Genomic DNA, 22,907 nt, shown 5'->3' with positions numbered 1-22,907 from the left:
ATTTCCAAGTTGACCCCATTCTCTCTCCCTGCCACTACAACATTCCAGCACAGTGGTCCCCGTACCTAATGAGACAGTCCACCTCCCTTAAATAAAGTCTTCCTTACTGGGTTTTAAAAAGTGTAGTTGAGGGCTTCCCTGGTGGCGCAGTGGTTGAGAGTCCGCCTGCTGATGCAGGGGACATGGGTTCGTGCCCCGGTCCGGGAAGATCCCACATGCCGTGGAGCGGCTGGGCCCGTGAGCCATGGCTGCTGAGCCTGCACATCCGGAGCCTGTGTTCTGCAACGGGAGAGGTCACAACAGTGAGGGGCCCGCGTACCGAAAAAAAAAAAAACAAAAACAAGTGTAGTTGACTAATTTTTTCTTTAACAAGGGATAAATTACATATGTCCACACAAAGACTTATGCAAAAATGTTCGTAATGGCCTTATTCATAACACCCAAAAACTGGAAACAAAATAAATGCCGTCAATAGGAGAGTGGATGACCAAACTGTGGCACAGTCATACAGCGGAATACTACTCAACAATAGAAAGGAACAAATTACTGATAAAACAACATAGATGAAACTCCCAGCTATTACATTGAAGACAGACACAAGACAGAAGGAAGTCAGATGAAAGGCAATGCTTAATGTATGATCCCATTTATATGAAGTTCAAGAACAGACCAAATTAGGCAATTCCCTGGTGGGCCAATGATTAGGACTCCACGCCCTCACTGCCGAGGGCCAGGGTTCAATCCCTGGTCGAGGAAGGAAGATTGCACAAGCCATGCAGCGTGGCAAAACGAACATGTTCTATATCTTGTTTGGGTGGTGGTTACATGAGGTATATAATTGTTTAAAATCATTAAGTCGAAGTAAGATCTGTGGATGTTTATTACATGCATACTATACCTCAACCTCAAAAAATTACAAAGGGCTTTCATTAAATAAAGTTTGTGCCACTGTTTATTTAACCATTCCTCTAATGTTGGACATTCGTTTTTTTCCATTTTTTCACAATCATAAACTATGATACAATGAATATCTTTGTGCATATATTAGGTTGAGCCACATGAAATTACCAATCTTCAACATTTCGACCTATAAAAATGACAAGTTCGTATGGTCCAATCTAGTAGATTTTTAATATTTTGGAGTATTCTCTTAGGTTAAATTTTCAGAGTTGGGTGACCTGAGCAAAATTTACAACCATAAAACACTTTTGTACATATTGCTAAATTGCTTTCCCTACCAGTTCTACAAATGTACAATTCCTACTAACCTTTTATGAAAGTGTCTACTTGCACCTTAATATTTTTAATTCTTTATATGTTGATAGCCACTTCCACAGCCATATTCCCTCTCTTCTCTCTTACCAGCACTTTGTAGCTCTCTTATGGCTCATAACACATTCTTCTTCCCTCATGTGTTGTACACATATGGGTGGATAAGAAAACCACTCCTAGAGGACAAGGACAATCTCATTTTTCTTTGTATCTTCTAGGCTGGTGCCTTGTGCATTTCATTCCTTCATTCAGGAAACAGTACAGAGTTCACACAACGGACCAATAACTGAGACAGGTGCAGTAGGCATTCAAAAAGCTCACTGAACTGAACGCCGCTAGTATCAGATATCCTTTTATACCAGTAGGTCTCATTTAAAACTCAAGCCCCTACGTTTGAAATTCCCAAATTGAGATTTTTTAATTCTATGATACACTAATCCGGAAACAAGCTCTGAAAGTTTAGATTTAAATGTGTGGACTATGTAAGCGCTGTTCCCTCGGCCCTGTTAATAATTCCTTAAAATGCACCCCAGCGCTAACACGTTGGGGGACTTCGGACGGGGAAAGTCTGGAAAACCCAGGGCAGCCCGGTGGTGCACGGACTGTTCATGGGCTTCTGAAGGGTGCCAGGGTAACTATGTCTTTATAAGGACATCCGTGTATGTCCTTATAAGTATGCAAATCGTGGGAGCGCCGAGCTCATTCCAGTTCCGAGAGGGTCCACACCCACCTCCTGGTCTTCCCAGTCCCCTACACCGAGCGGGCCGGGGGCTCGCTCTGGACCAGACTCGCCTCTCTCGGCGTGCCTGCTCCACCGGACGAGCTCTGCTCCGCCCCGGGCGCCCGCCTCCCAGCCCCTCCCTCAGCGTGCACTGGGAGCCCAGCCCCGCCCCCGGCGCGAGCCCGGAGCCCCGCCTAGCCGCTCAGCTCCGCCCCCGGAGAATGCCCGGAGCCCCGCCCGTCCGGCAGGAAAGCGCAGGCTCGGCGCCACCGCCCACGCTCGCTCCTGCAGTTGGTGTCTGCCTGGGCCCGCGCGTGACCGGCATGAGCGCGTTCGCGGGCTAGTGACCGCGTCAGCGATGGACTGCGGCTCCGTCGCGAACGAGAGGCCGAAGCGCCGGCGGCGGCTTCTGCTCTCCCTGGCCGCCGGCCGTGGTGGAGGCCCCGGAGGCCGCGGCGTCCCCACGCGCCGCCTCCTGCCCGGGCTCCTCGGCGGTCTGGGGGCGCTGCGCCCCGTCGCCCCGGCGGCCCGCGGCGGCGCGTCACGTGTCTCCCCGCTGCTCTTCCTCCTGCTGCTGCCCTCCCCGCGCCGGCCGCTGACTGACTGGGAGCGCTCGCGCGCCGGGCCCTCGGCTGCCCCGGCGGCCCGCGGCGGCGCGAAGAGGTGCCACCCGGGCCTGGCCCCGGGCGTCGCCTGTGCGGCGGGCGCGCTCCACCTGTGCCTCGGCCAGGTGGCCGCCCTCGCTTCCTCCAGGAGAGGTGAGGGCCGGGGCGGCGGGAGCTGGGCGGGTCAGCCGAGGTCGCCGGGCTCCTCCGAGCGTGGGAATGAAGCTCTGTCTGGTCCCGCCCTCTGGGCCACGCAAACCTGAGCTTCCTCGGGTGAAAAGACCGGAATTATTCGGAATGCGGGCACCAGGTGTCTGGCGCAAATCGTGATGGGCTGCGGTGGGGTGGGGTGGGCGCGGTGCGTGCGGGCACAGCGCACGCGCGTTTGTAGAGCCGTTTTGTCAGGTGCACAGCGTTTGGGGGCTCGGGTGAAGGGGTGTGCAGGAAGCTGGCGAGTTGAGGCTCGAAGCTCTGGGAGACGAAGGGATTGTTTCACAATTTAATTGCAAACTCTCGTGGATTCATTACTCTGCCTGGCACTTTTCTGGGAACTCGGGATGGTTATCAGTCAACAAACTCTTTTCCTTCTTGGTGCTTAATTGTAGCAGAGGAGATTAATATATATACATATATAATAACATCTGATAAAGGCTGTCGGAAAAAAATAGAGAGGGTAAAGGTTAGGAGGTGGAGTGGGCCTTCAGTTGCTAATTTAAATGGAGTCCTCGGAATAAATTTGTTTCATTGAGAAGTTGGCATTTCATTAAATACTTTAAGGAGGTGAGAGCAGTCACGGTCTGCATGAGATTAGACTCAGTTTACTAGATTGCAAATTGCCGATTAAAAAATAATCTGGGAGAATCCTTATTAATTAGCAAACTTGGCAAAAATCTAACTTTGGATAGTCTATGCATATCCATCAGTGGCTATCAGTAACTACACTGATGGCTATTTAAAAAAAAACGTTTTTCTCAACAGACATGCTCGGTAAATGTTAGTTGCATCTAAAATTTAAGAATACCTTTGGCTGGGGAAGAAACTGGTTGGTAGTGCAAAGAGTGAAAGGAACTTTATGTACAGAGGCTGGGAAATGAGTGGTGAACTGTCAGTGTCCTGCAGTACCTGTGAGTCTTTATTTCTGTACTTTGCCTTTAGTTGCTCTTTTTTTGACAAACTGGTAATTTGGTTTCCTCTCATAATTCCATCAGCTAATGAGAATTTTGTCCCTTTGTCTTCAGCCTAGTGGTTTGTTTGGTGTCCAAGGTTCTCAGTAGAGCCACGTAGACTTAAGGATGTTTATGAGTAGGAAATTTGTGCTCAGTTTCCTCCTCTGTCCAGAGCTAACTTTGGGCTTATTTTGTGTGTGTGTTTCACATCCTTTTGATATGCTGAAGGTCCCCCAAAAGGAGAATTACATATTACACTTTAACATAGCTCTCTTTACTTGTTTCCCGGTTATTAGTGGGAATTCATAGTTCTTGGGCCTCGTTGTGTTGTCACAATAAAGGAGGAAAAGTGAGTCAGAGGTGTTCCCAGTGCCAGAGTACTGCTGTGTCCCCAGGCACTGCCCTATGATAGAGGCAAGACGGAATTCACCCTCCATCAGCCAGAATTGGAGGGCCAAGTGGCAAGTGACTAGGCCCTTTCTCCTCTTTTCAGCCCGCAATAGATCTTTGAAATAAGCTTGCAGTTTTGTTTTAAATCACATGAATGATTATTGTTATTAGAAAAAAGGAATTTGGGACTAAAATAATCCCGTCACTTTTCACAAACCAGTTCTAAACCCAAATGTTCTCAAGCTCCCTGACCCACGGGACAGTCCAGCACGGTTCTGAAGTGGGCAGGGTGGCTTGTAAAGAGCCCTGTAAGAGGTGCAATCATTCATTCATTCATTTATCTGCCATCCAGCTCGGGCTGTTCTCTGTTAGGGTCTCTTCTCATGGAGGCCAGTTTTTGCCCAGGGCTGGAGATAAAGGATGAAAAAAGAGGTGCCAGATTTAAGTGAGCTCACTTAAGTGAGAAGAGAAGACCATAGGTGAAGAGCAGAAAGGAGTTCATCTCAAACTTTCTTTCTAGATAGTCTCTCGATTTGGATCTTAGAATTCATGTAGTTGAATTTTCTTTTAAGTTATTTCTGGACCAGGCCCTCTCCTAGTGACACAAAAATAACTGGCCACTCTTGGGGAGCTTGGACTAATATACAGACATGGGAATAAACGTAAGTGCTGTGGTAGAGCTATCTGTACTGGGCTGAGAACACAGATAAGGAAGCAATAAAGTTTGCTCCCTGACCTGGGAGGAGGCAGCAGAGAGAACCTTACAGGGTAGCATAATGCCCTGCCCGGAACATAATGTATGCTTAGCACATGGTCACATTGGATGAGGAAGGGTAAAAAGGTTGCTTAAAATTTACCAGTTGAGAAAGGGGAGCAAGCCAAGCTGAAGGATGGAGTACCAAGGTCTGCACGTGCAGGAGACAGAATAGTCTAGGTGGCTAGAACAAAAGCTGAAACGATAAGTGGCTAAGTTAGGACAGGCTTTGTATGCCTTGCCAAGGGGCTTACACTATAGGCTAGTGCTTCTTTGAATCTAAGCACCATCCCGCCCACCCTTTTTTTTTTTTTTTTAACCATTAAACACACACATGCATACCCGAGTTGTTGCATTTCATAGTTTGTCAGTCTGCAAACCGTGTTTGGTACAGACCGATTCCTGGCTCTCTGGTACTTACCTTGGTGCAGACTATGACCACAGCCACCCCACTCTTTCCACGTTGCTAGTAATTTGGGAACCACTGCTTTCGTCTTACAGAAAAGCATCAGATCTGTAGGGTCCTGTTCATGTCACATTTTTTGCTTACTTGGAATTTCCTTTGAGTGTTTAGGGGTTGAGGATAAGAGTTGATTAGCTGAAGTATTTTTCTGGTCATTTAGGACAGGTACTGAGAAAACCTTTGAACTTTGAGTTAGTAGATGACTGTTCTGTCTTCTCCCACTCTTCTGCAACACCTGGCATCATGGAAAAGTAAGAACAAGTATGAAGCAAGATTTTTATATAACTATGTTTATTACATTTAACTGAAAGGTTTTCTAATTTTATATTGTCCATCTCTCTTTTTCTTTTTCTGTCAAAATGTCTTTTTTAGTGTGATTGTAAGGAGGTATTATGTTTAAATGTCCTTTCTTGACAAAATTACAGGCTCGCATTGCAACTGTTCTATGTTTTTTTAAAGCTGCTTTTTGTAGTTTGTGGAATACAAAAGCCAGGAAACCATTACTATACTACTTCCTTCAAATGAGCACCTTGAAACAGGTTTACAAAACAGGTTGGATCTGTGGTTAAACGCACAGAAATCCATAGCAAAGGTAATATATAAATTGTTAGAACACATCTCTCCAAAGGTAGCCTTTTGCAAAGACAAGGAAAGAAAACTACAGACCAATATCTTTATGAAAATACTAGCAAACCAAATCCAGCAATATGTAAAAAGGAGTATACACCATGACCAAGTGGAATTCTGTCTCAGGAATAGCAGGTTCACTTAACATCTGAAAATCTATTCATGTAGTACGCCATATCCACAATATACAGGAGAGAAACTACATGATCACCGCAAGACACAGAATTTGACAGAATTCCATACCTCTTCGTGTTAAAGAACACTTGACAAGTTTGGAACAGAAGGGACCCGCCTCACCTTATAAAGGGCATCTGAAATACCCACAGCTACCATCATACTTAATGGTGAAAGAAGGAGTGTTTTCCCTCCAAAGTCCGGGGCAAGGATGTCTGCTGTCACCATTCCGTTCAACACTCCGTTCAACAACTACTAGAAGTTCTAGCCGGGGCAGTTAGGCAAGAAAATGAAAAGACATCCAGATTGTAAAAGAAGTAAATTATCACTGTTCGCAGATGACATGACCTGGTACATAGAAAACTTTAAGGAATTCACTAAAAAAACTATTAAAGCTTATAAACAAATTTAGCAAGATTGCAGGATACAAGATCAATATACAAATTGTACAAAAACAAAAATCAATTGTATTTCTATATACTAGGAACGAAAAATCTAAAAAACAATTCCCTTTACAGTAGCATCAAAAGGAATAAAATACTTAAAAGTCACCCAAAAAGAGCACAAAAGTTATACTCTGAAACCTACATATAACATTATTAAAGAAATTAAAGACCTAAATAAATGGAGAGACATCCCATGTTCATGGTTGGAAGAATTTAGTATTGTTAAGATGGCAGTACTCCCCCAAATTGACCTACAGATTTAACACAATCTCTATCAAAGTTTCAGGTGGCTTCTTTGCAGAAATTGATAAACTAATCCTAAAATTCATATGGAAATGCAAGGGACTCAGAACGCCAAAACAACCTTAAAAAAGAACAAAGTTGGAGGACTCACTTCCTGATGTCAAAACTTACTACAGAGTTACAAGTAATCAAGAAAATGTGGCACTGGCAGAAGGCAGACATATAAATCAATGGCATAGAATGGAGAATCCACAGATAAATCCTCCCACTTATAGTCAGTTGATTTTTGATGAGAGTCACAAGACAATTTAGGGAGAAAATAGTGCTGGGACAGCTGGACCTCCACATGCAAAAGGATGAAGTTGAACCCCCATCTCACACCATATACAGAAATCAACTCAAAAGGATCAAAGACCTAAATGTGAGACCTAAAACTGCAAAACTCTTAGGAGAAAACAGATGTAAATCTCTGTGTGCTCCGATCAGCCAGTGGTTTCTTAGATATGACACCAAAAGCATAAGGAACAAAAGAAAAAGATAAATTGGACTTAATTAAAATTTAAGTTTTGTACTTCAAAAGGCACCATCAAGGGCTTCCCTGGTGGCGCAGTGGTTGAGAGTCCGCCTGCCGATGAAGGGGACACGAGTTCGTGCCCCGGTCCGGGAGGATCCCACATGCTGCGGAACGGCTGGGCCCGTGAGCCCTGGCCGCTAAGCCTGCATGTCCGGAGCCTGTGCTCCGCAACGGGAGAGGCCACAACAGTGAGAGGCCCACGTAGTGCAAAAAAAAAAAAAAAAAAAAAAAAAGGCACCATCAAGAAAGTCAAAGCCAACCCACAGAACGGGAATATTTGCAAATCATACATATGATAAGGAACGTGTATCTAAAATGTATAAAGAATGCTCTTAATTCAGTAATAAAAAGATACCCCCAATTTTTTAAATGGGCAAAGGGTCTGAATGGATATTTCTCCAAAGAAGATATACAAATGGCCAATAAATGCATGAAAAGATATACATCATTAACCATCAGGGAAATGCAAATCAAAACTACAATGAGATACCACTTTACACCTAGTAGGATAATTATAATAAAAAAGACATAATAACAATGTTGAGGATGGGGAGAAATTGGAACCCTCATACAGTTAGTCCTTCACCTGATGATGAGGTTAAAAAACAATTGGCATATCTATACAATGAAATATTATTTGGCAATAAAAGGAAGTAAGATGCTGACATACTACACTGGTGGGTGAACCTTGAAAATGTCACTGTATGTGAAAGAAACCAGTCACAAAATATCACATGTCCTAATGATTCTATTCAAATGAAATGTCCAGAGTAGGCAAATTCATAGAGACAGAAAATAGATAAGTGATTGCTGGGGGGAAGTAGGAAGATGAGGGGGTGATAGCTAGAGCGTAGCTAGAGGGTATAGGGTTTCTTTGGGGATGATGAAGATGTTCTGAAGTTGATTGTGGGATGGTTGCACAGCACCATAAATATACTGAAAACAACTGGAATATACATTTGAAATGGGTGAATCATATGTATCTAAGTTATGTCTCAAGCTGTTGTAAAAAACCAGATAGACTTTTGAGGTATGCCCTGTTTTTTCATGGTGCTGAGTTGCTTTTGTTTACCATCAAACATCCACCTGTTTACCATCCACCTGTTTTGAACCATATTGTCCTTTCCATTCTAGAGCTGAGCGTCTGTGCTGGGAGCCTGCATCTGGAGAGCAAAAGGAGAGATTTCACCTCTTCTCGGAGTAGGAAACTCTACTTTGACACCCATGCCTTTGTGTGTTTACTCGAAGAAAATGGTAATCTCTCTCATTTGGTTACTCAGTGCCATAGAAAAACACTATAAATTAGGACTTCCCGTGTGATCTTATCAAATTTCTCATATTTCTCTTTGACTTTTAAGTCTGTAGGTAATCTTTTGGTCAAGTCATCATTTTTTAAGTCCTTGTTTTTTGTTTGAGGACATTTTTGCTTCATCAGTACAATTGAGACTTTTCTCCCACATATTCTCTTTGTCCAAGTGAAGCATATGTTTATCACATTACTCTGGAAGTATGGTATTATAGGTGAAAAATTAGACATAAGCCAGCAAAACTCAGGAATGATTCCTATGACAGCTGTCTAAGCACGAAAGTGATAGTTTTATTCCTGTGCGTCTTGTGTGCTTCAAAATTTTTATGAAATTAAAATGTTGCTGAACAACAGTTATTGATAATTTCAACTTGTGATTTTTTAAAAATATTCAGACTTTTTCTCTTACTGCCGTTGAGTTAACTAATGTAAAAGATTGCCCTGACATGTATGACAGTTATTGAAAGTGCACTTAGTATATAGGTAGCATTCTCATAGTTAATCTTATCTAGACAAATATACAATTTAATACACATTATAATTCTCTCTATTGGGACACATATATTCTCAAAATCAGAATCTCAGATATCATAGCTTATGTCTGAAATAAATCTGTGTTTTGACTTTATTGTATAGTTATTCATCCTGTTGTGTGTGTTCATATCTGAAAGCCTGCCCTGTGTAGACGTGCTTTACGTGCCCAGGACACTGTGTTGGGGTGGATCTTTCTGTGCTTATGTGGGACAGTTAGCAGCTCTGGGTTCGAGCTCTGCCACGTTCCAGCTGCATGGTCTCACAGTCCTTTCTGCTTTCTCAGTTCCCATTTCCCCCTTGGTAGCGTGGGCATAATAAGAATTCCAAAGAGCCCTTTGAGTGTTAAGTAATGTACTTGAATGCACTTTGGGAAAACTGTCACATGCCCTGTGATAATTTTTACAGCTTTTCTTCTCAAACTTGAAACAGTTAGCCTTTTTCACCAAGACTTCTTTCAGCTCAGAATTTAAAAAAGAAAAGTAAAAGTGAGAAGAGGGGCATCTAAAATTATCTTGTTAAGCAGAAGTCTTTCTACTTTTCTTTTTCTTTCGTTCTGTTTCTTTTTCTTTTTTCTTTTTGATGGACCTGTGTTCTTGTATTCAAAGTAACCAATTGTAAAAAGACATCTTAGAGATAATAGGGGCATCTCAACATACACTAGATGTTTGATGATATTAAAGGAACATCATTAATTTAGTTACGCGTAACTATGGCCAGGTAGCTGCAGTGGTCCCAAATCCTGTTTCCCAGTGAGAGGTGGTATTTGTTTCCCCTCCCCACTTTGAAGATCCATTTATTTATTTATTTTTGACAAATTAGAAATAGCAGATGTTGAATGTTTAAAGTGTGATGTTTCAATATATGTACTGCCTGCTTTTCTTGATTTTCCAACCCTGGCGCATGAATATTTGCATATTTCAAGACCAGTGATGTGAAGACCCCACTGGATGTAGGGTGTGCAGGTGCTTACATGAACGATGGGTGTCTGCAATGGCTGGGTTAGGATAAGGCCAGGAAGGACCCCTCAAGGAATGTTCCATCCTTTATCCATTTTTCTCTCCAGAGTTATGTCTCTTGATTCACAAAACTTTCTCTGTGTCTGTAATCTCACTAGCCCTGATTCTGTGCCATTCTCTCATTCCTACAAAAAATTAACTTGCATATGGCAACCCGGGAGGTTTTCAGGCTTCTCCTTTTTCTTATCCTTTCTCCTCCTATAGGTGGTTCTAAATTATAAGGCTTTAAAGTTTCTTTTCTTATCAGCGTAAGTTCTCTTTGGTCTCCCTCTTTCTTTTCTTCATAATTCCCAAACCTAATTATGTTTAACTATGAACTCTAATAAGTTTTAAAATTTTCAAAAGACATGTTCATTTTTAAAAAATTAGGAAGACAGAAAAGAAACAAGAAAAACTACTCTGAATCCCAGTACCAGAGTTAAACAGTGTTCACATTTGGATGATTTTTTTCTAGCTGTTCATGACCCACACATTGAAAATTAAAGGATTTTGAATAAAGTGAAAAGAGTAGGTCTTTGGAGGTCTTTTTGTCTCCTTTAAATTTGTTGCTTTTTTTTTATTATAAAATATGCTTAATCTCATCCAAATTGAATCAGTTATAACTTTATCCAAACAAATGTGCCATGGATTAATTACAAGAATCAGTAAATTCTTCTGAAGTTCTTACAGCTGGAAGTTTTGTTTTTGTTTTTGTTTGTTTTTTGTTGTTGTTGTTGTTGTTTTGCAGTATGCGGGCCTCTCACTGTTGCGGCCTCTCCCGTCGCGGAGCACAGGCTCCGGATGCGCAGGCCCAGCAGCCATGGCTCACGGGCCCAGCCACTCCGCGGCATGTAGGATCTTCCCGGACCGGGGCACAAACCCGCATCCCCTGCATTGGCAGGCGGACTCGCAACCACTGCGCCACCAGGGAAGCCCATAGCTGGAAGTATTTAACGGAAAGAATTGTATTACAGGGACTTATGCATCTTAAGCATTTCAAATTAAGCATTTTAATTAGAATTTTCAATGTGAAATATGTTACTACCTAAAGTTATTAAAAACAGTAGCACTGGGCCTCCCTGGTGGCGCAGTGGTTAAGAGTCCGCCTGCCGATGCAGGGGATACGGGTTCGTGCCCCGGTCTGGGAGGATCCCATATGCCGCGGAGCGGCTGGGCCCGTGAGCCATGGCCGCTGGGCCTGCGCATCCGGAGCCTGTGCTCCGCAACGGGAGAGGCCACAACAGTGAGAGGCCCACATACCGCAAAAAGAAAAAAAAAAAAACAAAAAAAAAAACAAAAAAAAAAAACAGTAGCACTGCTGAGTTGAGTCTTCATGTAATTCAGTTCAGCAGCATTTATTGAGTATAAAAGAATATATTTTTTCCAGTTTGAGCCCCCCTCACTTGTGATTGAGGAAAATTATGGAAGAAAAATATAAGAGCCAATTTTGTCTTTTAACATTAAGTAAATTAACAGCTGAATTATTATTTATATAGCCACTGATTTGACTGATTTGTGCTGGAAATAAATAAGCTTTCTCTACTTAAGTAAATTATTTTTTACTAACATATACATTTTGAAATTAAGGAAGTCACATCCATTGTAGAAAATTTAGACAACACAATTACCTAGAATATTTGTTAAATTACAGAAGAAATAAATTGTATCTATAGTTTTGAGTCTTGCATCTTTTCACTTGACCTTGCACTGCAGGCATCCCCTATGTCATTATGCATTCTCTTTTTGAAAACATGGTTTTTGATGGCTAGGAGGGACGTCAGAGCTCAGTCATCCCAACCCCTCATTTTACACGAGGAAACACTCCGATGTGTCCTACTTGTTCCAAGTGACAGACACATCACAGCCTGTGGCTAGACTCTACCCTCCTGCTACACTAGGCTCTCCACCTGCTTCTGAATTCAGACATCCACTTGCATGTGTCAGTTTGCATTCTCCCCCTTTCTATGAAGGATTTTTTTATTCTGGCAGCTAGAGTCTCCTGAGTGACTGTCTTTGTGTGTTTGCCTAGGGTTTACTACTCAACAAGCAGAAATCATTGTCTCTGCCTTAGTCAAAATCATGGAGGCCAACATGGATATCGTCTACAAAGATATGGTCACCAAGATGCAGCAGGTAGCTTTGCTGGGGCACTTGAGCAAATTTGAAATCTAATGATGGGGTATTATTTGTAATACATGTTTTGGGATAATATTCTGTTGAAAAGCATATAGTAATTTTAACATAAACAAGAGACAGATGGCTACAGTGACATAAAAAATACTTATTCAAAGCTATTTAGTCAGCTGTTATAGAATCACTTATGTTTGAAAACTGACTCTTCTAGTCGACCGTGCTTTAATAAATGGAGATGCGGCTAGAATTACAGCAGCTGGTCCTCTGACTGCCACCCTGTTAACTGTGATTCACTTGATGCCGATACTGGAAATTAGTTCTTATTCTTTTCTCATTTTCAGTCAGAGGAGGACCTTGCTGAACCTCTTTCTTTGTTCCCATGTCCTTCTAGTTTCTCAATAAGATGATACTGGGTAGAGACAGTAGGAGGTAGACTTCCTAGGCCAGACTAGGTTATATGTTTTGTTTTTACTTTCCCAGGAGATCACTCTTCAGGAAATAATGTCTCAGATTGCTAATGTGAAAAAAGATATGATTATTTTGGAGAAGAGTGAATTTTCAGCCCTCAGATCAGAAAATGAGGTAAAACTAAAGAACCGCTCATATTTACCAAATGCCTTATATTAAGACATTGAGATGGGATATACATACACAAAAGTGTACAAACAAATGTACGTCTCGATGAATTTTCAGTATAGACGATCAGTCAAATCAAGAAAAAAAAAGAGACTGTGACCAGTGCCCCAGAAGTGCTGCTGATGCCCCCTTCTGGTCACTCCTCCCACAGCAGAAACCATTATCCTGACTAACATGGCTATTGAGTGGTTTGGCTGTCCCAGAACTTTCTCAGATGGAATCACAGCGTGTCTTGCAGTGATAGGTCATTCTTTTTCATTGTTTATAGTGTTACAGGAATATGCCACATTATTCTACTGCGTTGTATATTAGAGTTGTTTCCAGTTTGAGGTTATTATGAATAAGTGCTGCTGTAAAATATTGCTTCGTTTCTTAAAGTGTGGTGTTTGGGATCAGCGTTTAAATAAGTGCTATCTTCGTGTCTTCCTTTATTTTCAGCCCTATTTAAAGTCCCATGAAGGAAGTTCATTTATTATCTGTTGTTCTTAATCTTATAAGAAACCGCCTAGCAAAAGATCCTTCTTTTGCTAGAAAAAGGTAAACTGTGAAACTGTCAAAGTTGTCTTGAAGTCAGTTATTTGAGGGCAGAATTAGTTAAAAGAAAAATTGAAGGAGGAATTAAAGCAGGGCCTCTGAAGGGAGATGAATATATTGAAAACAGTTGTGTTACTAATTTTATGTGGCCTTCAAGATGGATTAAGACATATCTCTAGACACACCATGATTGTAGTACCATCCTGGCACGACAATCATTTCTGCCACTGAGACTATTCAATTATGGTTGTATCCTGAACGTGGCCGAATTTGTGTTGAATGAGGAAAGAACTTGTTCACAAATACATGTTCTGGTAGTTGTTTATTATGTTTTTCTTATAATCTTCTAAATATATCCTTGACATTTCTTGTTAATGTGTTTTTAGAAAATAAAACTGGAACTACATCGGTTAAAACAACAAGTAATGGTAAGATCTTCATTCCTGTTTGCTTGCTTGTTTATAATTACATAAGCTTAGTAATAAATATAATATCTGAAATACTTACATGTTCTTAAAAACTTAATTCTGTGTTAAATATTTGTGTGATGTGTCTCGAAAGTACACATTGGAAGATTTAACCAAGAACATAGCCAATGAATAAGTAACTGATGTCTGTAACCATTCATTAAGAAAATTGTGATCTAGGGCCTGCCTGGTGGCGCAAGTGGTTGAGAGTCCGCCTGCCGATGCAGGGGATACGGGTTCGTGCCCCGGTCTGGGAGGATCCCATATGCCGCGGAGCGGCTGGGCCCGTGAGCCATGGCCGCTGAGCCTGCGCGTCCGGAGCCTGTGCTCCGCAACGGGGGAGGCCACAACAGTGAGAGGCCCGCATACCGCAAAAAAAAAAAAAAAAAAAAAAAAAAAAAAAAGAAAATTGTGATCTAGAAGGAATGAAGTCATTTGTAAATAAACAATTTTCTAAAATAGCCGCCTGCAACCCTTAGATTATCTTAGGAGAGACTGTCTTCGGAGAATTACATGTGATTTTCAACTGCCAGCTGTGCCAGCTGTTTGATTTTTTTGAAGTCGAAAGGACATTGATGTTAAAGAAGAAAAGGTTTTGATGAGTGTCAGAAGGAAGACTTTACTTAAACCAGAATTTAATATTTTACTTCTTTGAGTCCATCTCTGCTTTCCAAAGTTGTCCAAGGAACAGCTTGATTCATAAATTTCACAAGGTGATTGCATTGGGAATCTTGAGGTTAAAAGCAACAATAACCCACTCTAGGCTGACTGAAACATAAAAGGGGATTATTTGTATACATAATTGGGAAGTCCCTGCAGGGCTGACTGCAGACGTCTCCTGACCTCGCTAGTCTCCAGCTCCATTTCTCTGTGCGCCCCTGGCCCGGCCCTTTCCCTTAGCCCCTTCTGGTGGAGCAGTGGAAGCAGCAGGTAAGGCTCACATCCTCACAGAGTTTGGATCTCTTACTTTGGATTTCTTTCTTTGTTGTTTGCCCTCCCACTAGGATGAAGTGATCAAAGTCCGAACAGATACCAAATTAGATTTCAATCTAGAAAAGAGCAGAGTAAAAGAATTGGTATGTTTCTTTACTAAAAATATAGTATGAATTAATTTCTTTGCAGGATGGAACATTGGTCAAGTCTGTTTACATACCATTCAGAAGTACTGTTAAATATTTATCTGTATATCATTGTTAGGCACAGTTTTTTCTTTATTTTGACTATATTTTGAATTAAGGCTTAAATTTGATGCTTTCAAAGGGAACATTAAAATTAAAATCTTGGTCAAATCAAGTTTGAATCTTGTATGTTTCAGAGATACTAAATTATGTGTCACTTAGGCATGAATAAAGAAATTAAATTCAATCTTGATCTATTTGATATTGACTTAAACCTCTTCTGGGTCCCAATTTTTCAAAAGTTAAGTTAATTATCTGGTTTGAATAATATTAAATTATTAATATTAAATAATGTTAAATTCTATGTTAAAATTCAAGATTTAAAAAATATTTCCATATAGGTTTTTTTTTAATAGAGAAAATGACTTTACTGCATTGTTTTGAAGTGCAAATTCTAAATGATTCTTCAAGTTATATTAAATTGAAATTTTCTATTAGGGAAAGTAGTGCTATATATTTGTTAACAAAAAGATATCACAAAATGTGGGTTGTAAATAAGTGGAAGGGAGATATATATATATATGACATACACACACACACACACACACACACATATGTCAGTACAACAACTTGTGGGATCCATGCCCAAGACCTAAGAAAACTGTGGAAATATTGCTCCGCTGCCCTTTGAAATGCCTGTTTATGTGCATTTCAAAGGCAATACATATAAATACAATGTTTTTCCCTCAGGGCTTTCACAGTAACTTCTTGTTGTAAATTTTTTAATTTTAATGACATATAATTGACATACAACATTACATTTCAGGTGTACAGTGTAATGATTCAATATTTTTATATATTGTGAAATGATCACCACAGTAAGTCTGGTTAACATCCATCACCCACATTGTTACAAAACTTTTTTTCTTACAGTGAGAACTTTTAAGATCCCCTCTCTTAGAAACTTTCAGCGGTACAATGCAGTATTATTAACTCTAGGCACCATGCTGTATATTACATCCCCAGAACGCAGTTATTCTGTAACTGGACGTTTGTACTCTTTGACCCACCTTCTCCCATTTCATCCCCTCCCCGCCCACCTCTGGCAGCCACCAATCTGTTCTCTGTATCTGTGAGCTCGGGTTTTTTTGCTTTTTTTTTAGATTCCAAATATAAGTGAGATCATATGGCATGTGTCTTTCCCTGTCTGACTTAGTTCACTGAGCATAACACCCTCCAGGTCCATCCTTGCCAAAAAAATGGCAAGATTTTTTTTTTATTTTATGACTGAGTAATACTCCATTGCATATATATATACGCACTGCGTTTTCTTTATTCATTCATCCATCGATGGACACTTAGGTTCCTCCCACGTTTTCGCTATTGTAAGTAATGCTGCAATGAACATGGGGTACGATAAGTTGGATGTTTTATATGTGTGGGGTTGCCTCTAGTGACTTTTAACCCGTCTGTCTTCTTGTTCAGGCTGTATTTGCATTTCTTTATTTATTAGTTAGATACCTTTTTTATTCTCAGCATAAGCAGAAATAGGGCATATACAGCATTTTTTACTAACAAAGAACTGGATGCACATGCAGACACTGAGTATTCACAGTTGTTCATTGTCTCCTCATTTTTCACAATTTACTTTTTACTTTTAACCAAAATGTGCTACAATGATAAATGAAGCTAATATTGAAATTCAAACAAGTACTTAACTGTATTTTGGAACTGCCTCTGGATTTCAAGAGTTAAGTTGAGCTTTGTTATACAGAATAATTATTATGTCCATGTTACCTGTCTTTGTAGTCTTGAAACACTTTTAACCTTGAAGATTAAATCACTTAGTATTACTAAAATATGTAATGATCGTATGACTAGTGTCTAGAAGAGGAAGAACTCTTTTGGTTACCTTTGTCCTTAGGGTTGTAGACTTAGCAGGAATTCCTTATTCACTTGATTTAGGAAGATTCCTGTAGCTAACCGAGCCAGGAAGAACTTCATTTAGGAGATTGGGAGATAGAGGATGTGAACATGGATTAAAGCCAATGAATTTATGTGATTTACTAACCTAGCTGAGAAGTCGTTCTTGGTAATCCTAAATTCAGATTACTCTGAAGTGCAGGGCAGTAGTATATTAGTGTGCAGCTAGCGTGAATGTAACTGCACTGAGCAAGATAAGCTATTCAAACCTCTCATTCTCTTGTTTAATAAAGTTATAATACTGTTTCAACAAAATTAACTGTGATGATATTTACAGCCAGTTTCAAAAGCAGTGTAGCCTCTAAACTGCTGTTATTTTAAAAATCATGGCAGTCTGTCCTACAGAGTGAAGTAAGTCAGAAAGAGAAAAACAAATACCATATGCTAACACGTATATATATGGAATCTAAAGGGAAAAAATGGTTCTGAAGAACCTAGGGGCAAGACAGGAATAAAGACACAGACGTAGAGAATGGACTTGAGGACATGGGGTGGGGGAAGGGTAAGCTGGGACGAAGTGAGAGTGGCATGGACATATATGCACTACCAAATATAAAATAGATAGCTAGTGGGAAGCAGCCACATAGCACAGGGAGGTCAGCTCTCTGCTTTGTGACCACCTAGAGGGGTGGGTTAGGGAGGGTGGGAGGGAGACGCAAGAGGGAGGGGATATGGGGATGTATGTATACGTATAGCTGATTCACTTGGTTATACAGCAGAAACTAACACACCATTGTAAAGCAGTTATACTCCAATAAAGATGTTTAAAAAAAAATCATGGCAATATCAAGACTTAGGTTTTTCCTTTCTCTTGTGGTTGAGTCAATATTGACTTAGTGAAAACTGGAGTTTTAAGGGGTGCAGAAAAATCCCATTCCACCCTGCCCTCTGGTGGTGATCTGTCGCATAGCTCGCTCGCTCTCGCGCTCGCTTGCTCTCTCCCTCTCTCTCTCTCTCTCTCTCTCTCTCTTTCTCTCTTTCTCTCTCTCTCTCTCTCTCTCTCTCTCTCTCTCTCTCTTCTCTGAAACCCTGGAGTTGAGCATTCTTTGGTGCTTCAACTAGTTCTTGGTTTGGGGTTTTGGGTTTTTTTCTTTTTTTTTACTCCTAAGCTATGCTGTTTCTATACTTTATCCCCCTGGTAGTCACAGGGGAACATTGTATGGCTAGAAAGTTACTAGATACTTCAAAACCATTAATTTTTTCCCCTATAACAATGTTAATTTATTGAAGTTTTTTAATTCTTCACTTATAGATTTTCATTTGCTCAGTTAAATCCTAACTCCCACCACTAAGGTGATGTGTCTGATTTTGGTCTCAGTGTCAACAAAATTGCACAATATCTTTGCACAGATATTAATAGCCAAAGGCAAGATACCATTTTAATTCTGGGTAGAACTAGTCAGTTCCCTTAGTAACACTGGATTGTGACAATGCCCATGTGGGTTTGTTTTTTGTTTTTTTCAATTAAACCCAACATGTGATGGTTTAGTGTATTTCTTGTATCTGTATATTTACATAGTGTTTTATAATCACAAGGCGACATCTGTGTCACAGAATAATATTCCTTGAAACTATTTTTTTTCCCAACTTTGTATCTTTTCTCTCCTGTCTAAGCCTCAAATAGTGACCAATTTTGTTTGTGGTTACAATGGGATAGCTCCTAAATTGAATTGTTAACCCCACTTTTCTCAACCCTCTCAAAGCCAAAAAGCATATGTCCATCTAAATTGGTCCCAGGGAATGCTGTTATAATAGTGGGAGGGACCTAGAGACATCCCAGCGAAGAGATGAAAAGAGAAAACCAGCAGAGAGTGGTGGAGGGTGACAAAAGGGAATCCAGATGTTGGAGCAATGAGTGAATATAAATAAGAAACCCCAAAACATAGATCAAAAGGAGAAGGCAAGTAGGCTACTTTACCCTAGGGGTGGCTTCTAGTGGTACATATTCTTGGAATTACTGAGACCCGAATATTTAAGGCACCAGAGGAGGAGTAGAGAGAGAGGAATAAATCAGAATCTGACCTATGTTACGTGTTTGTTTCAGTATTCATTAAACGAAAGGAAGCTGCTGGAAGTAAAAACAGAAATGGTATCATTGGTAAGAAAAGATTCACTTTTCATCTTGCAGAACTGAAACTCTACCCTTGAAGCACCAACCCCTCCTTTCTTCCTCCCGTGGCTGCCGCCATTCTATTTTCAGTTTATGAATCTGACTATTCTAGGTCCCTCATGTAAGTGGAATCATAAAGTATTTGTCCTTTTGTGACTGGCTTATTTCACTTAGCATAATGTCTTCAGGATTCCTCCATGTTGTAGCATATGTCAGAATTTCCTTCCTTTTTAAGGCTAAATAATATTCCATTGTATGGATGTAGTACATTTTGATTATCCTTGTGGCCATTGTGAATAATGCTACGAACATGGGCATACAGGTATCTATTGGAGTTCCTGTTTTCAATTCTTTTGGGTATATATACCGAGAAGTGGAATATCATAGGATTTTTTGGTACACAAAATACTTAATTATCTTAATGAAACTTTAAATCTCAGTGATTGAAGAATAATAAGGAATGGAGATGTTTTATTATATTTTTAGCTTATGGCATGCATAACTTATTTTCCATCCTATATTACCTGGGACCTCTGAAACCTGCAAGAGACTTCCATGAGAGAATACTGAACTATTCCTCTGGAATATTTTACTCATCCAGGCATTTATTTCCTTATTCATTACCTGAATTATTTGTCACAGGGAACTGCTTACTTGCCCTAGGACTTGTAGTGAAGTATTTCCAATGCTTTTACGCATTAATGAAATGTTACAAACCCTTTATAACATCAGCCAAACTTACCACCCTTTGGGAGTTAATTGTGTATTATATCTGGGAAAGAATGCATATAGGTCCTTGGTGGCCAAGCCTCATAATAATAAAACACTTGGCATTCGAACTGTAAAGGAAGAAAACTTTTAAAAAATGTGAACAGAAATAGCATCAAGCCAAGCGCTATTGCTTTTAGATTACCTAAGATTCCATTCGTTTTGTTAAAGCACTTTCTGTATACCTTTCACTAAGAGGAATTCAGAAGGATGAGGCATAGTCATTGCCATTGAGAACAGACCAGCTTCATAACCTTAATCTTACTTGCAGAGCAGTCTATAATTTAAAAAGCTTCCCTCCATCAGTTATCACGCTTGATTCTCTAAACAGCTTATGTGAAGGCAGGGCCAGTGTTACCTTTTTCTTTGTCTCAAACAGAAGGAAACAGGCCTAGAGATAGCCACAGCCCTGACCAGTACACTACAGCCTGAGGCTAGTAGAACTCAGACTAAAGCCCAGGCCTCCTTAATCTGACCCTGCTGGGAAGGGACTCTAGGACTAACAGCAGAGGGGATGCATCCAAAGTGGTTTAATGCTATGAATCTTTCTTTTAAAAGCACGCCCAGCAAGATCGGGACATCACGCAGACAGACAGGAAGATAGATACCGAGGTTGCTGGCCTCAAAACCATGCTTGAGTCACACAAGCTTGATAATATTAAATATTTAGCAGGTAAGCCATTTTGCATCTAGATAGTTTAAAACAAGCTGAAAATAAATTTAAACAAAGAAAAAAATTTTTTTTCATTTTTTGGCCATGCCACGTGGCATGTGGGATCTTAGTTCCCTGACCAGGGATCGAACACGTGCCCTCTGCAGTGGACGCGTACAGTCCTAACCACCGGACTGCCAGGGAATTCCCAAAATAAATAAAATGTATAAATAAAGTCAAAGACAGATATTGCATTTGGTTGATTCTAACACAATTTTTTTTTCATGTTTTAACATCTCTGAAATTGGAAGGCATCTTAAAATTTCCAATAGATGGAATATCATACAATAATTGGCATTTTTCTTTCTTTGTAAAGTACATGATTTTATTTACTACTATTGATGGAATCTTAAATTTCATGAGATACTGGCATCGAGCTATAGTTACTTGGAGTTATTTTTCGTAACATTCAAGATGGAATATTTTACAGATAGCTGAGTTGTGATCTTTTCTGCTTCAATGGGTGACACTCCTTATAAGGTGTTACTTTGCTTTTGCAATTTTTGAGCCAAAAGAGGGAAGGAAGATATGTACCAAAAAAAATTACTTAGCCATTATTTTAACTCAGATTTAACATTTTGGATCAATCAATATTTTGAAGTCTAATAGTATTTAGAAGTAGGATTTGCTCATCAAGTTAAAGGGTGTGTCCCTATGTGTTACATGTGCATATACTTTATGACCACAGAATTTTTGTGATTCTGTACTTTTACTGAAAAGTTTTCTTGGATATTGGATGCATTTGTACTTTAATGATGATGGTCTCAGGTGTGGAGTTTTCTAATAGGCAGGTGTTTCATGGGATGTGGCACATCAGTGAGCAAGCCAAGTTTCTTGGGTTTGGTTTTACTTTCTTGGTGGATAAGTGTCTGTTTTCTTAATAAAAAGATGTTCCCGCAAGTAATTGTTAATAGAACTAATACTATGCACAATTGTTTTTTTTCTTACAGGATCTGTATTTACGTGCCTAACAGTAGCTCTGGGATTTTATCGTCTGTGGATGTAATAAAGTGTCTATTTAAAGAGCATTTTATTGTTTTGCCTTAAAAATACCAGATTGCTGTGCTTTTTTTTCTCATTTCCAATTTTAATGCTGATTTTTAAATTTAATGCATATTATTTATTTTATGCAAATTATGGACATATAACCAAGGCAGAGAAGTGAGAAATTTCATAACTGCTTCTTCCATCTTTTCTGTTTAGTTGACTTTATAACTCTGAGTGGTGGTGGACGAAACAAGGAAGACTCCACTCAGCTGGGCCACTGAACTTGGTCTAACCTTTGGGACATACCAACAGTAAATATTTGTATAACTCTCCACAATTTTAAATCTTCTGTTTTAATCGAGGATTTGGGGTCTCCATTTAAAAGGCACAGGAGCTTTACTAAGTGCTGAAGAATCACTGTAACCAAACCAAGAGCACTGAATCCTCTTCACCTACTGACCCAGACCCTAATGTCAGCCGGTCCCTGTGTTAGAGGTTGTGTTTCAAGTCCAGTTGGTTGGTAGCCTCATGCTTCATTGTACTTTACACCCAAAAGAGATTTTTTTTCTTGTAATTTCCATTGTCTTAGTTATTCTGTTCATTTTCTGTGTGCCTTCCAGCTAGAAAATCTTGTTGCCTGATGAAGCATTGTGATTGGGATGCAGACTCTCCCAGCCTCCTAGAGTGGTAACTTCCTCTCGCTGCCTCCCTTCCTCTCACTTGGCCCCTTCTCCTCTCCTCCCTCTTGGTGTGAGAGTTGTTACAACGCCCCAGGTGTGGCACTGCCTCCCTAGAAAACAGGCTCGCTCTGGGCATGGAAGTCTACTTCAGTCCGTGGGACAGGGTTTCTTCCTTCTGGTCTTCGTCAGCTTTTTATATAAGGGAGGCACAAGGTGTAACTTCTGTAGCAATATCTAGATATGTAGATAGCGCATGTACTTTCCAGAAATGTCTTTAATGAATACGCCTTTGCCCAGTGCAAGCTCAGGTCATAGGCTTTGAAAATTAGATAATTTTCATGCCAGGTATCCTAATCTACGTTGATTTCTTTGGTTGTTAAAGACATTCTCATACCAACCTTACCTCTGTATTTAAAATTCCAAGATACAACTGGGGGTATTTTGGAGACGCACATTCTCATCTTACTTGAATGACCTGCACGTAGAGAGAATAGCATTTGAGAAATGAT

General features: G+C 40.3%; 1 protein-coding gene across 2 annotated transcripts; it reads left to right on the top strand.

Annotated features, from left to right (window-relative positions):
- The first annotated feature begins 2,238 nt into the window (after positions 1 to 2,238).
- On the top strand, positions 2,239 to 22,292 carry MCUR1 (mitochondrial calcium uniporter regulator 1). Of its 2 annotated transcripts, XM_060109649.1 has the most exons (9): positions 2,239 to 2,751; positions 8,570 to 8,689; positions 12,300 to 12,403; positions 12,884 to 12,985; positions 13,960 to 14,001; positions 15,045 to 15,116; positions 19,186 to 19,239; positions 20,578 to 20,692; positions 21,682 to 22,292. In XM_060109649.1, the coding sequence occupies exons 1-9, from the start codon at positions 2,352 to 2,354 to the stop codon at positions 21,735 to 21,737; spliced, it is 1,065 nt and encodes a 354-aa protein (XP_059965632.1). In that variant the 5' UTR covers positions 2,239 to 2,351; the 3' UTR covers positions 21,738 to 22,292. The 2 variants fall into 2 exon arrangements, with proteins under 2 accessions (XP_059965632.1, XP_059965631.1); XM_060109648.1 differs by lacking the exon at positions 15,045 to 15,116 and having other exon boundaries at positions 2,264 to 2,751.
- Positions 22,293 to 22,907: the final 615 nt, after the last annotated feature.

The sequence above is a fragment of the Mesoplodon densirostris genome, chromosome 10, assembly GCF_025265405.1.
Source record: "Mesoplodon densirostris isolate mMesDen1 chromosome 10, mMesDen1 primary haplotype, whole genome shotgun sequence".
Taxonomy (NCBI): domain Eukaryota; kingdom Metazoa; phylum Chordata; class Mammalia; order Artiodactyla; family Ziphiidae; genus Mesoplodon; species Mesoplodon densirostris.
The sequence above is the reverse complement of the archived record's forward strand: the minus strand, read 5'-3'. Positions and strand labels throughout refer to the sequence as shown.